Below are 12,374 nucleotides of genomic sequence, written 5' to 3' on the forward strand. Positions count from 1 at the left end.
CAGGCTACCCTCCCTCATTTGAAAAGAAATCTCTGCAAAACATAAAATACACAAAGATTGAAATTAGGTTAAACACAATCATACAATGCACATTTTAACCTCTTCTGCCACCTACAGAATTTGGTTTTGGCTTGTGTGGATATTTTTCATGGAATTTCCCCACCAATCTATCAGCATTTACTTTCCAGCTATTAACCCAAGTTGCTTGTGAAATTGAATAGCCTTTCCAATAAATTAAATATTGTAACTTCCCTCCTGGGAGGTACTTCAATTGGAAATTGAACCTTTTGAAGTATTGAATCCATATAACTTGTTTAGGAGAGAGTTTCCTGGGTGTTTTTAGAGCTTCTACATTTTTATGGTCTGTCCACACTTCGAACGGAATGTCACTGTCCCCTAAAAATTGTCTCCAAGTTTGTAAAGCCCAACGAACTGCATAAGCTTCTTTTTCCCATATAGCTCACCTTCTTTCAGTGTCTGTGAGTTTTTTGGATGTATATGCGCAGGGTTGGAGATCTCCATTATCATTTTTCTGGAGTAGAACTGCTGCCACTGCTACGTTGCTAACGTCTGCTTGCACTATAAAAGGCAAAGCTGGGTCAAGGTGTTTTAGAATGGGTTCCTGTGTGAAATGCCTTTTTAACAATTCAAAAGCTTTTTGGCATTCTAGAGTCCATTTTAGGGGCTGTCCAGGTTTTGCCTTGGTTGCCCCCCCACTCTCAGTTTTCAATAATTCTGTTATTGATAATGTAATCTATGCAAATGAGGGGATAAATTGCCAGTAGAAGTTTGCAAATCCCAGGAAGCTTTGCAGTTGTTTGCAATTCTTTGGGGGTTGCCAATCCAGGACAGCTTTCACTTTGGCTGGATCCATTTCTATCCCCTGAGTTGAAATGCAGTAGCCAAGATAATCCAAACACTCTTTATGGAGTTTGCATTTGGATAGCTTCACATACAGTTTTGCATCTAACAGTCTTTTTAATACTTTTCTCACTAACTTGATGTGTTCTTCTAGAGTTTCATTGTAAATGAGAATGTCAATCAAGTAGACCAGGACCCCTTTATACAAATATTGATGTAAGACTTCATTGATGAGCTGCATGAAGACCCCTAGGGCTCCTTGTAGTCCAAATGGCATTACTCTGAACTGAAAACTGCCTAAGGGGGTGTTGAAAGCAGTCTTCCATTCATCTCCTCTGATGCAGATTCTGTTATATGCTTCATGGAGATCTAATTTGGTAAACACTTTTCCTTTCGATAAATATCCTAACATGTCTTTCATAAGCGGTAGGGGGTATGTGTTGTGAATACTCATGACTGCCACAGAGAATGTAAAAGAATATACATTAAGCCTAACTAAAATGGCTACACATATGTCAATTTTGGGCTTGACAGTAATTTCATATTTTTCTGCTGAAATCTGCCTTCATCATTTATTGGATGGAGGGCAGAGTAATAAATAAATAAACACATGTGGATTGCATTATTTATCTTGACTTCCCTTCATATATATGTTGCCCTGAAGTCCAGGGCCTGCTCTAGGCCTCTCAAGGTCTTCCCCATACCTAAGGCACTATAAAGTCCACCTGTGTGATTGTTTAACAAGGAAGTTGCATTAATAATAAAATTACACACACACACACACACACACACACACAGTAGTTAGCTTTTTTGTTATGTCTATTAGTGTTGACATTACAGCAGATTTTGATTATAATAAAGCCTTGCATTCTTGTAATATTAGCATTCATCAATATGCCTTATATCTCCTGTATCCAAATCTACTTTTGAAAAAAAGGAATGGTTAGAACACATATCTTTTCAAAATATTTTAAAATGCAATAAAACATACAGAAACAAACAAATGCTAAATATGTTTTAGTTCTGAAGCTTATAGGACACATTACGCCAACAATTCTAGACTACAATGATTTTTAAAATGCATGATTTGGGCTAAATATTTGGTTCAATTTTATATTAAAACTGGCTTCTATGTCAGCCCAAGTGTCACTGGTGCCCCTCATAAATACCACTTTGCACCAGTCTCCATGCATGCAAGTCTTGGGGCACAGCTCAATCACCCTGGCTGCCCAGTATTCCCAAGGATCTGAATTTTGCTGTTTTCTTTCCAAAATTGTGCAGAGGTCTGAAGCAGAGGTGGTATTCAGCAGGTTCTGACCAGTTCTGGAGAGTCGGTAGTGGAAATTTTGAGTAGTTCAGAGAATCAGCAAATACCACCTCTGACTGGAGATTTTACAGTATCCTTACTTTGCCACACCCACCAAGCCATGCCCACAGAACTGGTAGTAAAAAATTGAATCCCATCACTGGTCTGAAGACTTCTGAAGCTACATGAGGCTTTCTGAAGTCTTCTGTCAGGTACCAAACCAAGAATGACATGTGATAATTTCAAGCTGAGTTCTTTATTGAGAGAAGAAAAATCCACTCCAGTTCCAAGCTGAGAGAAAGATGCTAGAAATAAATGGAAGCAGGTTACAAGGAAAGAAAGTCTCTGTTTATCCAGAAATGTCGGTGACAGCAGCACTAGGGTGGTGGACAAAATGACTGAGTGAGTGGCTGGATCGTTTTAGGGTTCTGGAGTTTTGAGATTGAAATCCTCCAGAGGTTTATACAATGTCTTAAGCCTTGTGTCTTTTGCTACTCTAGTGGTAATGGATAAATCATATTATGTCCTAAAGATCCTACCCTGTTCTTAGAATTTGGGTGGGGGAGTGTAAATTCTTAATTCCATCAGCTCCAGCCTTCTATGGGAGCTGTGGCTGGAGACATTTTGTTTATGAATAGATTGGCCCAGTCTTCCTGGATGTATACAAAATCTGCATTTCTAAAGGCTAGCCTCTTCAGTTTTCTTAGTTGGAAGCTGTTTTCATATGGCAGGAAGACTGGGGTTGCTTTCTGCCTTTATTCAGATTTTTCTCCATTTCTTTTTTGGGGAAATATAATATTCTGCCTCTTTTTAATATTAAGAATAAAGAATATTTTAATCTGGGGTAGGGGGAGAGGCTTCCCTCACATCTATGGACAACTTCTTGGCAATCTGAGGATTTGCATCTATAATATAATCTGTTAACCATTAAGAAGGGTATATTTTTACCCTCTTTCTCCCACATATTGTATCTGCATGGGTCTCTGAACAGCAGGAAAAATGCTTGGGATTGATAGTTCCTTGGGAGTCCCTTTTTTTTCCAGATCCCACCCTTTTATTCTTTCCTTTTCTCTTCTTTCCTGCTTTTAAAGGTTTTTGAGTATCCAAAAGTCTTTATTATCCCTTTGACGTTTTATTTTCAGCTTATTGATATTAAAGTGGATTTTTGTCAATTTCTTACTTAAATCTCTTAGCTGTCAATATAAGGAAAGGAAGAAAAAAAAGCCAAATCCTTTCCCTTCCCTCTCTCCTTCCCTGCTTCAAAGTCTTCTTTGGGAACAATGTTATTTTTTATAGTTCAAATTCCAGGGTTTCTTACGTTGTTGCTTTTTCAATTCAACCCAGTCAACCAAAACTTTCTTTTCTTGTCTTCCTCCTGCACATTCTTTTCTGGTTGAGTTCTTCTTTGAGGTGGCCATTTCTGACCACTGCTGCAACCGCCTTCGGGAAAGGGAGTAATGGCTAGCTGAGGAGGAGAGATGCGGCTCACCTCCACCCTGCTGGCAGTCTCACCCCTCTTCACCACCTCTACAGGATGGCTTAGCCCCGAATCCAGCTGGCTCAGGGCGCTCCAGTGGCAAGCACGGATCAAAACCGCGCACGATTGTGGATTCAGTCCGTCACCAAAGATGCTCAAACTGGAAGTCCCTCTAATATAATCTGTTAACTGTTAAGAAGGGGATATCTTTACCCTCTTTCTCCCACATATTGTATCTGCATGGGTCTCTGAACAGCAGGAAAAATGCTTGGGATTGACAGTTCCTTGGGAGTGCTTATCAGTGGAAGCAATTGAAGCATTCCCCAAGGTTCACATAACTTGAAGAAAAATATGGTGCAGCTGATGTAGAAATGTAGGAAGATGGCAGCTAGTTCAAAATGCTGAAGGCCTTGGGCTTCTATTTTGGGCACAGCCTCAGTACTTCTATCAAGTACCACTCTATAGGGGAAACTTAGATCAATGGAAGATAGCATGTGAGGGAAGTTGTACAATATCTCTTGGTTGTGGCAATAATGCTATGACTAACTTAGAAACCTGGGGCTGATTATTGAAGGCCCCCAGGCCTCAACTTCAAGCACAGGTCTGATACTACTGCCAAGTGCCACACTGCAGGATTGGGAACTCCTTGGTACTATATTCCATCACAGTTTCCAAGGAGTAGAGCTTGTTCATTTGGGGCTCCCCATAACCTTTCATATGCCCTGAGGCATTCCAATGCTCCACTTAATGACCTGCATGATTGCTTAATCCTTGCAACTGGCTGGGATTGTGGTCAATCAGTGAGGCATTATATGGATGTGATTTATGCAATGACTTATGTCCAAAATTCCATTGTGACTGTAAGTTGAGGACTATATGTATAATATCATTCTTCCCATTCAATTTTCAAAGATGCGTGGATACATCCTTGTAATTTTCTGTGCAAGATATTTCAGAAATGGTTTGCCATTGCCTTCTTCCAAGAACTGAGAGAAACTAATTGGTCCAAGGTTACTCAGATGGCAATGTACCATAAAGAAATGTTTCATAATATATTTCATGAAGTAAGATCAGCCAGGTTTGCTAATAATAAAAATGAAATGTTATGTTGATCCACAAATCATTTAATTCAATTGTTTGTGAACTGGCACTGAATCAAAATATAATAGAAACGATAAAGATTTTTGGTTACATGTTTAATATTCTACAATGCAATTAAATTAATGAATACTGTACTTCACTGAGATGAAACTTTGTTTTTGATACTTTTTTGAAAACCTTTTCCTATAATTAAGGTTTAGTAAGAATTTTCTAATCAGTTAAAGCTATGAACATTTCATTAAAATTATTATATGCCATAAAAATACAATTTGAAGTTATCTATCTTTATTCTTTTTTAAAAAAACAAGTTTTATTAATTTCAGAAACAAACAAATCATCATCAACCATTACATATTTGAACCTTTTTCCATTATAAATTTTACAAGTCAGATAAAACCTTATCTTATATAATACAATTCTATTTTAAACCATTTCTAAATGAGCATAAAAACATCTCTTGTCCTCTATTTCTTTCTGACTTGATTATCGTCATTCTCTTTCTGTGTTTCTAGAAGGTTTCACCAATACTTCTCAAAAACATAAACAGACACAAACAAACATATAAAAAATCTTTTAGTAAAGTGACTTGGCCCCCGGTACCTCTCTTTATATGGGCTTTAATTATATTCATGCTCATCTTACAGATCATTACCTATTTTATTTACCATTCTGTATCTTCTATATATACTTCTCCACACATTTCACTCTTCATAATTCTATCTTATTCAATCCATCTTAATTTAAATCATTATATTTGTATCTTTTGCCCATCCTTTATTATCCCTTTATCTCATTCCTTATAATAATAATAAAAAAGAATTTCTCCTGAAATCTCTAATCAGAGTATGATGCCTTTCTATCCTCTCCCTAAATATTAGATTAACATTTAAAATGACACCTAATACCCAATCTGATTCTGCTTGGTACATTCTATCTATTAATTTTTACTTTTAATAACAATAAAAACAGAGTAATAAATAGAAAATGTTTAAATACATAGTATCCTCCTAAATACGTAGTTAAATAATAAATCTAAATAATAAATCTTATAGCATTCTCATTGCCTTTCCCTTCAATATTTTATTACATTTTAAAAATCAACCATTATTAAACATTTCAACATTTTAATTTCTTATTAACTCTTAAGCCATTCTAATTTTCTATTTCTAATACAAATATTACAATACCGTCTTATGTACCTTGCAAAATCTTTTTAAGAAAATTTATACTTCATCCTTTATCCCTAAAAAGATTCCTCTTTTCCCATCCAATTTTAAAGCTTTGTGGCTTTTCTCCGCCTTTCCCCTTTCTTTCTTCCCCCACCAGATCTTCCTACCCCCTTCTTCTAACCTCTGTCTTGCTGGCATCCCTTCTCTGTTGTATTCCCTTTTTCTCTTGTTTGCTATCATTGTATTTATTTTGCATCATATTTTTCTCTTTCTTAAATGTTTTTTTAGATCTTAAGTCCTTCATTTTCCTCGCTTTCTTCCTTCCTTCTTTCTTAGATAAATTTTGGGATTCATTAAAGATGGTGTCTTCGTCTTCTTCTTGTTGTTGTTCCATCTGTCGCATTGTCTGTTCATAGTTAACCAGCGCCATTTCTAAAAATAGAAAAGCTTTTTTCATACCATCTTTACAGGCTGCTTTTGTTTGCTCATATTCATCCCTCAGTTCCTCAAAGGAGAAAGCCATTATAAATCTTTTCTTTTCTTTTTTCCCTCTTTCTTCTTACTCCAACCAAAATATTCCAAAAGAAAAGTAAGACAATCCCAAAGTCCACAATCCTCAATCAATCCAAGCCAAGCCAAAATTTCCTCTTTCTCTTCCAGGGGTAGTATCAGACAAAGGAAAAAAGAAAATCCAAATCTGTGTTTTGAAGCCTTATTAAAATTTTATTTCTGTCTCCAAATCCTTAAGACATCTCCTCCAACAAAATCCAACCAGATAAATATATTTTTTGTCCTCTCCCTTCCGACTTATCCCATAAAGCTAGTTTTACCTGAAAAAAAAAACAGGTTTCTCAATATCCGTTTGTTAATTCCGTCGGGAGGGAGAGTAAACTTTCCTTTCAGCACCTCAGAATTGCCGCTTACTTTCTCTTGTGGAAAGAATCATCCAAAAAGCCATCACTTCCAGGAATTAAATTAAATATATCTCAGAGTCCTGGATCGACCAAGAAGACTTTCACTTTTAAAAACTTTCTCCTCTTCCTCCTCGCATACTTGCCCAGCTGCCGGCTTCTTTGTGGCGGCCATTACGGACCGCCGCTACGCCGTCTTGGTAAAAGGGGTTCTGCCGGCCAGGGAGGGGTCTGCAACACCCCCAAACCCTTTTCCGGATCCCCTACCTTCAGCTGCCCCTGCAGGGCAGCCTTGCTCCGCAGCCTTTCGGATCGGAGCCCCAAAAAGCGGCTAGCGGCAGGGATCGCGCAGCTTCGCGAATCCCTACCGCTCGCAAAGCCGACAAACCGGAAATCCTATCTATCTTTATTCTTACTGCTTATTTCATCAGTTCAGTCAAATTTTTAAAGCCAGGATTATCCTCTTTATAAATTTTGAAGCACTTTTTTGTTACACTGGTTATCTACTTTTGAATGGTTGAGGCATTATCTAAAATATAGCCATACAAGATACAATACAAAACTTTTAAAATACTGAAAATAAAATAAAAAAATTAGTAGTTCAGAATCCCTAAAATCAAATGCATAAGCACATGGATGTAGCATGAACCCTAATGATTTCAATTATTTTTTTATTCATTTGTGAACAGAACTCCATGTTCATAAAAGAAAATGTTTGATTCATATTATATAAGAAGCTAATATGCTTACATTTGATTAAATATTTAGAGTGCATCTATCATCTACTTATTTCCTATCTATCTTTGAATAAATGTAGATGATTGTAGTAGTATTGTAGTATCAGTATGAAAAAAACTTTTATTGAAGGTACTTGGTGGTGCTTTCTGAGCTTGGTTATTTTCTTGCAGATGTTTCATTATTTATATAACATCAAATTATATAACATCATCAGTGCTAGTGCTAGTGATAATCTTATCTGGTTTGGTAATGAAATATCCACAAGAAAGCAACCAAGGCCAACTAGTACCAAGGACCCCTCATTTCAACTGTGAGCTACATATAATGTCCCCTATTGATAACTTTTATTAAAATGCAAATCTCTTTTAACCAAGAAACTTTTTTAAAAAAATGCTGACAGATGCCTTGAAAGTCTTCCAACCTTTTTAACTTTTCTCATTCCTTAGAGACAGATGCCATAAAATAATAGTTATTTTGATCTTCCAGGTTAATCTGATTATGCCAAATAGAATTTGTGATAATACTTGGGGTATTGTAACAATGATAGGGATGATGAAGCCACATGTATGGGGAACATCTCACAGGTTTAACAACTTCTTACAGATCACTTTTTTTCAGAGATTTGATGTAGTCACAAAAAGTATCAGCAAAATAATAGGTAGAATTAAGATGGGAGGAATAATTGTCAAGTTCAGGTGCCATAAAATTGAATATTAAGATTGTGAAAGTGTGTTTATCATAATGCCTCATATACACTGCTCAAAAAAATAAAGGGAACATTTAAACAACACAATGTAACTCCAAGTCAATCACACTTCTGTGAAATCAAGCTGTCCAAATGGAATAGACAACAGGTGAAAAGCATAGGCAGTTAGCAAGACATCCCCAATAAAAGAGTGGTTCTGCAGGTGGTGACCACAGACCACTTCTCAGTTTCTATGCTTTCTGGCTGATGGTTTGGTCACTTTTGAATGCTGGTGGTGCTTTCACTCTAGTGGTAGCATGATACGGAGTCTACAACCCACACAAGTGGCTCAGGTAATGCAGCTCATCCAGGATGGCACATCAATGTGAGCTGTGGCAAGAAGGTTTGCTGTGTCTTTCAGCATAGTGTCCAGAGCATGGAGGCGCTACCGGGAGACAGGCCAGTACATCAGGAGACATGGAGGAGGCCGTAGAAGGACTGCTCAACCCAGCATCAGGACTACTACCTCTGCCTTTTGCAAGGAGAGACAGGAGGAGCACTACCAGAGCCCTGTAAAATGACCTCCAGTGGGCCACAAATGTGCATGTGGCTGCTCAAACGGTCAGAAACAGACTCCATGAGGGTGGTTTGAGGGCCCGACATCCACAGGTGGGGGTTGTGATTTCAGCCCAACACCATGCAGGACGTTTGGCATTTGCCAGAGAACACCAAGATTGGCACATTCGCCACTGGCACCCTGTGCTCTTCACAGATGAAAGCAGGTTCACACTGAGCACATGTGACAGATGTGACAGGGTCTGGAGATGCCGTGGAGAATGTTCTGCTGCCTGCAACATCCTCCAGCATGACTGGTTCAGCAGTGGGTCAGTAATGGTGTGGGGTGGCATTTCTTTAGGGGGCCACACAGTCCTCCATGTTCTCGCCAGAGGTAGTCTAACTGCCATTAGGTACCGAGGTGAGATCCTCAGACCCCTTGTGAGGCCCTATGCTGGTGCGGTTGTCCCTGGGTTCCTCCTAATGCATGACAATGCTAGACCTCATGTGGCTGGAGTGTGTCAGCAGTTCCTGCAAGACAAAGACATTGATGCTATGGACTGGCCCGCCCGTTCTCCAGACCTGAATCCAATTGAGCACATCAATTTTGTGTGATTTTGTTGTCAGCACATTCAACTATGTAATGAACAAAATATTTAATAAGAATATTTCATTCATTCAGATCTAGGATGTCTTATTTTTGTGTTCCCTTTATTTTTTTGAGCAGTGTACTATCACCATATACAAAATCAGCATCCCTCATTGAAAAAAATTGAACAAAAGATCCAAAGTCAATATTCCTCTATATTCTGTAGGTGCTCACATGGTCAAAAAAGTTTCAACCATTTACAATCTTTATGTCTTATTTCTCAAGACTACTCTTCTATTCTCAAAGGTATAGTCAAGTTGTAGCATGAACAATCAAACAAAACAAGAAAAAAAATTAATAGGATAACTGTACAAAGATTGGCTGTAGGCATTTTTATGAACTAAAGTTTCATTCTTTAAGATGAACAATCAAGTTTCATATTGCCATAATGATAATAAATAAACACATTGCAGGAAAGGAGATAGAAAGCTGTACAATCAGGCCAGAAATGTATTAGCAAGGGAGATCACAGCAGCAAAAAGAAGCTACTCTGAAAAGCTAAAAAAATGATACTCAACAAATGTTGAGTATAAAACAAACAAAAGTTTCATCTTTTTTTAATTGCATTTCTCCAGGCATTCATTACATCGTTATTGCGTAAAGTATATATGATAGGGTTTAAAAGTGGGGTTAAAATACTATATATTACTGGAATGAGTTTAGCTTGATTTGAAGAATTACTGTCATTTGACCTTGAGTAAGTGAAAAGGGCACTTCCATAATATAAAAGGACCACTGTGAGATGGGAGGAACAGGTGGAAAAGGCTTTTTGCCTGCTTTCTGAAGAGTGCATACTTAAGATGGTTGAAATAATACAACCATATGACAGAAGGATGCATGCCAAAGGAGTCCAAGCTATGAAAAAACCAATGGAGAGCAAAAGAATTTGATTGAGAGAAGTGTCTCCACATGATAATCTCAGCAATGGAGCAATATCACAATAGAAAGCATCTAGGTGGTTGTTGCCACAAAATGGTAACTGAAAGGCAAAGGTTGTATGTACTACTGAGTTGAGTAAGCCACCTGCCCAGCAAGCTAAAGCCAGTTGGAGACAAATTTCTTTGCTAATAATCAATGTGTAGTGAAGAGGATTGCAAATGGCAACATAACGGTCAAAGGCCATTACTGCAAGCAGAAGGCACTCAATACCCACAAAAGAAAAAAAGAAATATGCCTGAAGTGCACAACCCATATAGGAAATGCTATTTTTCTCTGAGATTAAATGAGCCAGCATTTGGGGAATAGTGGTGGTTGTATAGCAAATGTCCAGAAAGGAAAGATTTCCGAGGAAGAAATACATAGGGTTATGGAGCTTCTGGTCCATCAATGTCATTAGGATAATGAAGGTATTCCACACCACAGTGAAGAGATAAATGATGAAGAACCCAATGAAGAACAAAAGATGGATTTCTTGCAGATTTCTAAAGCCAAGTATGATAAATTCAATCAGTTCAGTTTTATTTTGTACTACCATGTTTCAATTCAAATATGACCTATTCCTATAGAGAAGGAAAGATTAAATATTATATACATGAAACTTAAAAATAATATAAAAGATGAAATATGACATGTGCTTTCAATGTAATATTTTCAAGGGAAATTATTATACCATTACTTGGTATGAAACATACATGAAAATTTCAGAGTTATCTATTTTTATTTTTATTCCTTATGTCATTAATTCAATCAAGTAAGTTTCTAAAAACTGGATTGTCCTCTGCATAAAATTTGAAGCAGTTTTCATTTCTCATATTGATTACATACCTCTTTACCCTAGGTCTTTGAGGCATTTTCAACAATATAGCAATAAGAAATAGATTACAGAATTTATAAAGCACTAAAAATAAAACAAATAAAATACTCAGCTGTTCCAAATCTTCTAAAATCAAGTACAAAAGCCCATAGACATTGTATTCCTCTCTCCAGTATATGCATGGTGATTTCCACAATTTCTTTTTTTATTTGTGAAGAGAATTCCATCTTTATACAAGAAACAATGTGTTCCATATTGGATAAGAAGCTAGGGTACTTACATTAGTTCTAAATTTTCAAAGGTACTTGTCACCTATCTATTCATCATCTATTTATTGCCATTTATCTATCTATAAGTAAAAGCAAACAATTGCAGTCTCTTGTAGTATTAATTATGGAGCCACCTTTTATTAAAATGTAAATCTCTTTTAATAAGGATGAATTCTTATTTTCTCTAAAGTGCTGAAACAAATCAAATCCCTTGACATTCTTCCAATCTTATTAGCTTTTTTCATTCCTAAGAGAAACCTACCACTAAAGAACAATTAAATGGAATTAAGTTCTAGGTTAAACAAATTATGCCAAACAGAATTTATGCTCATACTTGGGTCTTATAAAAGCTATATTGACCATTTTCCTCTCAAAGAAATTATTTAGCTTCTCTTCCAACTGTGGAATGCAACCCTTCCTCCTGGGAATCCAGACTACATCCCATCACAATCTGTCAGTTTTAACAACTACTTAGACAGCAGAGTATTTTTTTTCTGAGATTTTTCTTTATTCACAAAAAGTTTCAGCAAAGTGGTAGATAGTAGAAAGGATGCATAATGACTGGGAGGAATCACAATTACATTCAGACAATGTAACCTTGAAAATTAAGGCTTTGAAAGGATGCTTATCATGCTCAGTATTTGTAAACAGCAATGGATCATGCCCAATATTTCCTAGCCGTACCACAGATAACAACAATGATCTAATACATATCGATTTCACAGAAGACAATGTTGAAAAAGCAATACGCAACCTAAAACCATCTCTATCTATTGGACCGGATGGAATATGTGCCTACTTCTTAAGAAAGCTATCCACTGCCATAGCCAAACCTCTAAGCATAATCTTTGAAAAATCTTTCAGAACCAGCTCCTTGCCTAACCTATGGTCACAAGCCAC

At 37.0% G+C, this 12,374-nt stretch overlaps 1 protein-coding gene across 1 annotated transcript; it reads right to left on the reverse strand.

Annotated features, from left to right (window-relative positions):
- Window positions 1-9,999: 9,999 nt before the first annotated feature.
- LOC113424043 (olfactory receptor 5V1-like) lies at window positions 10,000-10,926 on the reverse strand. Its single transcript, XM_026685647.1, has one exon. The coding sequence runs from the start codon at window positions 10,924-10,926 to the stop codon at window positions 10,000-10,002; it is 927 nt and encodes a 308-aa protein (XP_026541432.1).
- Window positions 10,927-12,374: the final 1,448 nt, after the last annotated feature.

Source organism: Notechis scutatus, chromosome Z (assembly GCF_049901735.1).
Source record: "Notechis scutatus isolate UNSWTSFEM ecotype Mainland chromosome Z, rNotScu1.2, whole genome shotgun sequence".
Classification (NCBI taxonomy): Eukaryota; Metazoa; Chordata; class Lepidosauria; order Squamata; family Elapidae; genus Notechis; species Notechis scutatus.

Coding starts and splice junctions, on each gene's coding strand:
- LOC113424043 (XM_026685647.1), bottom strand. CDS start 10,926: ATGGTAGTACAAAATAAAACTGAACTGATTGAATTTATCATACTTGGC.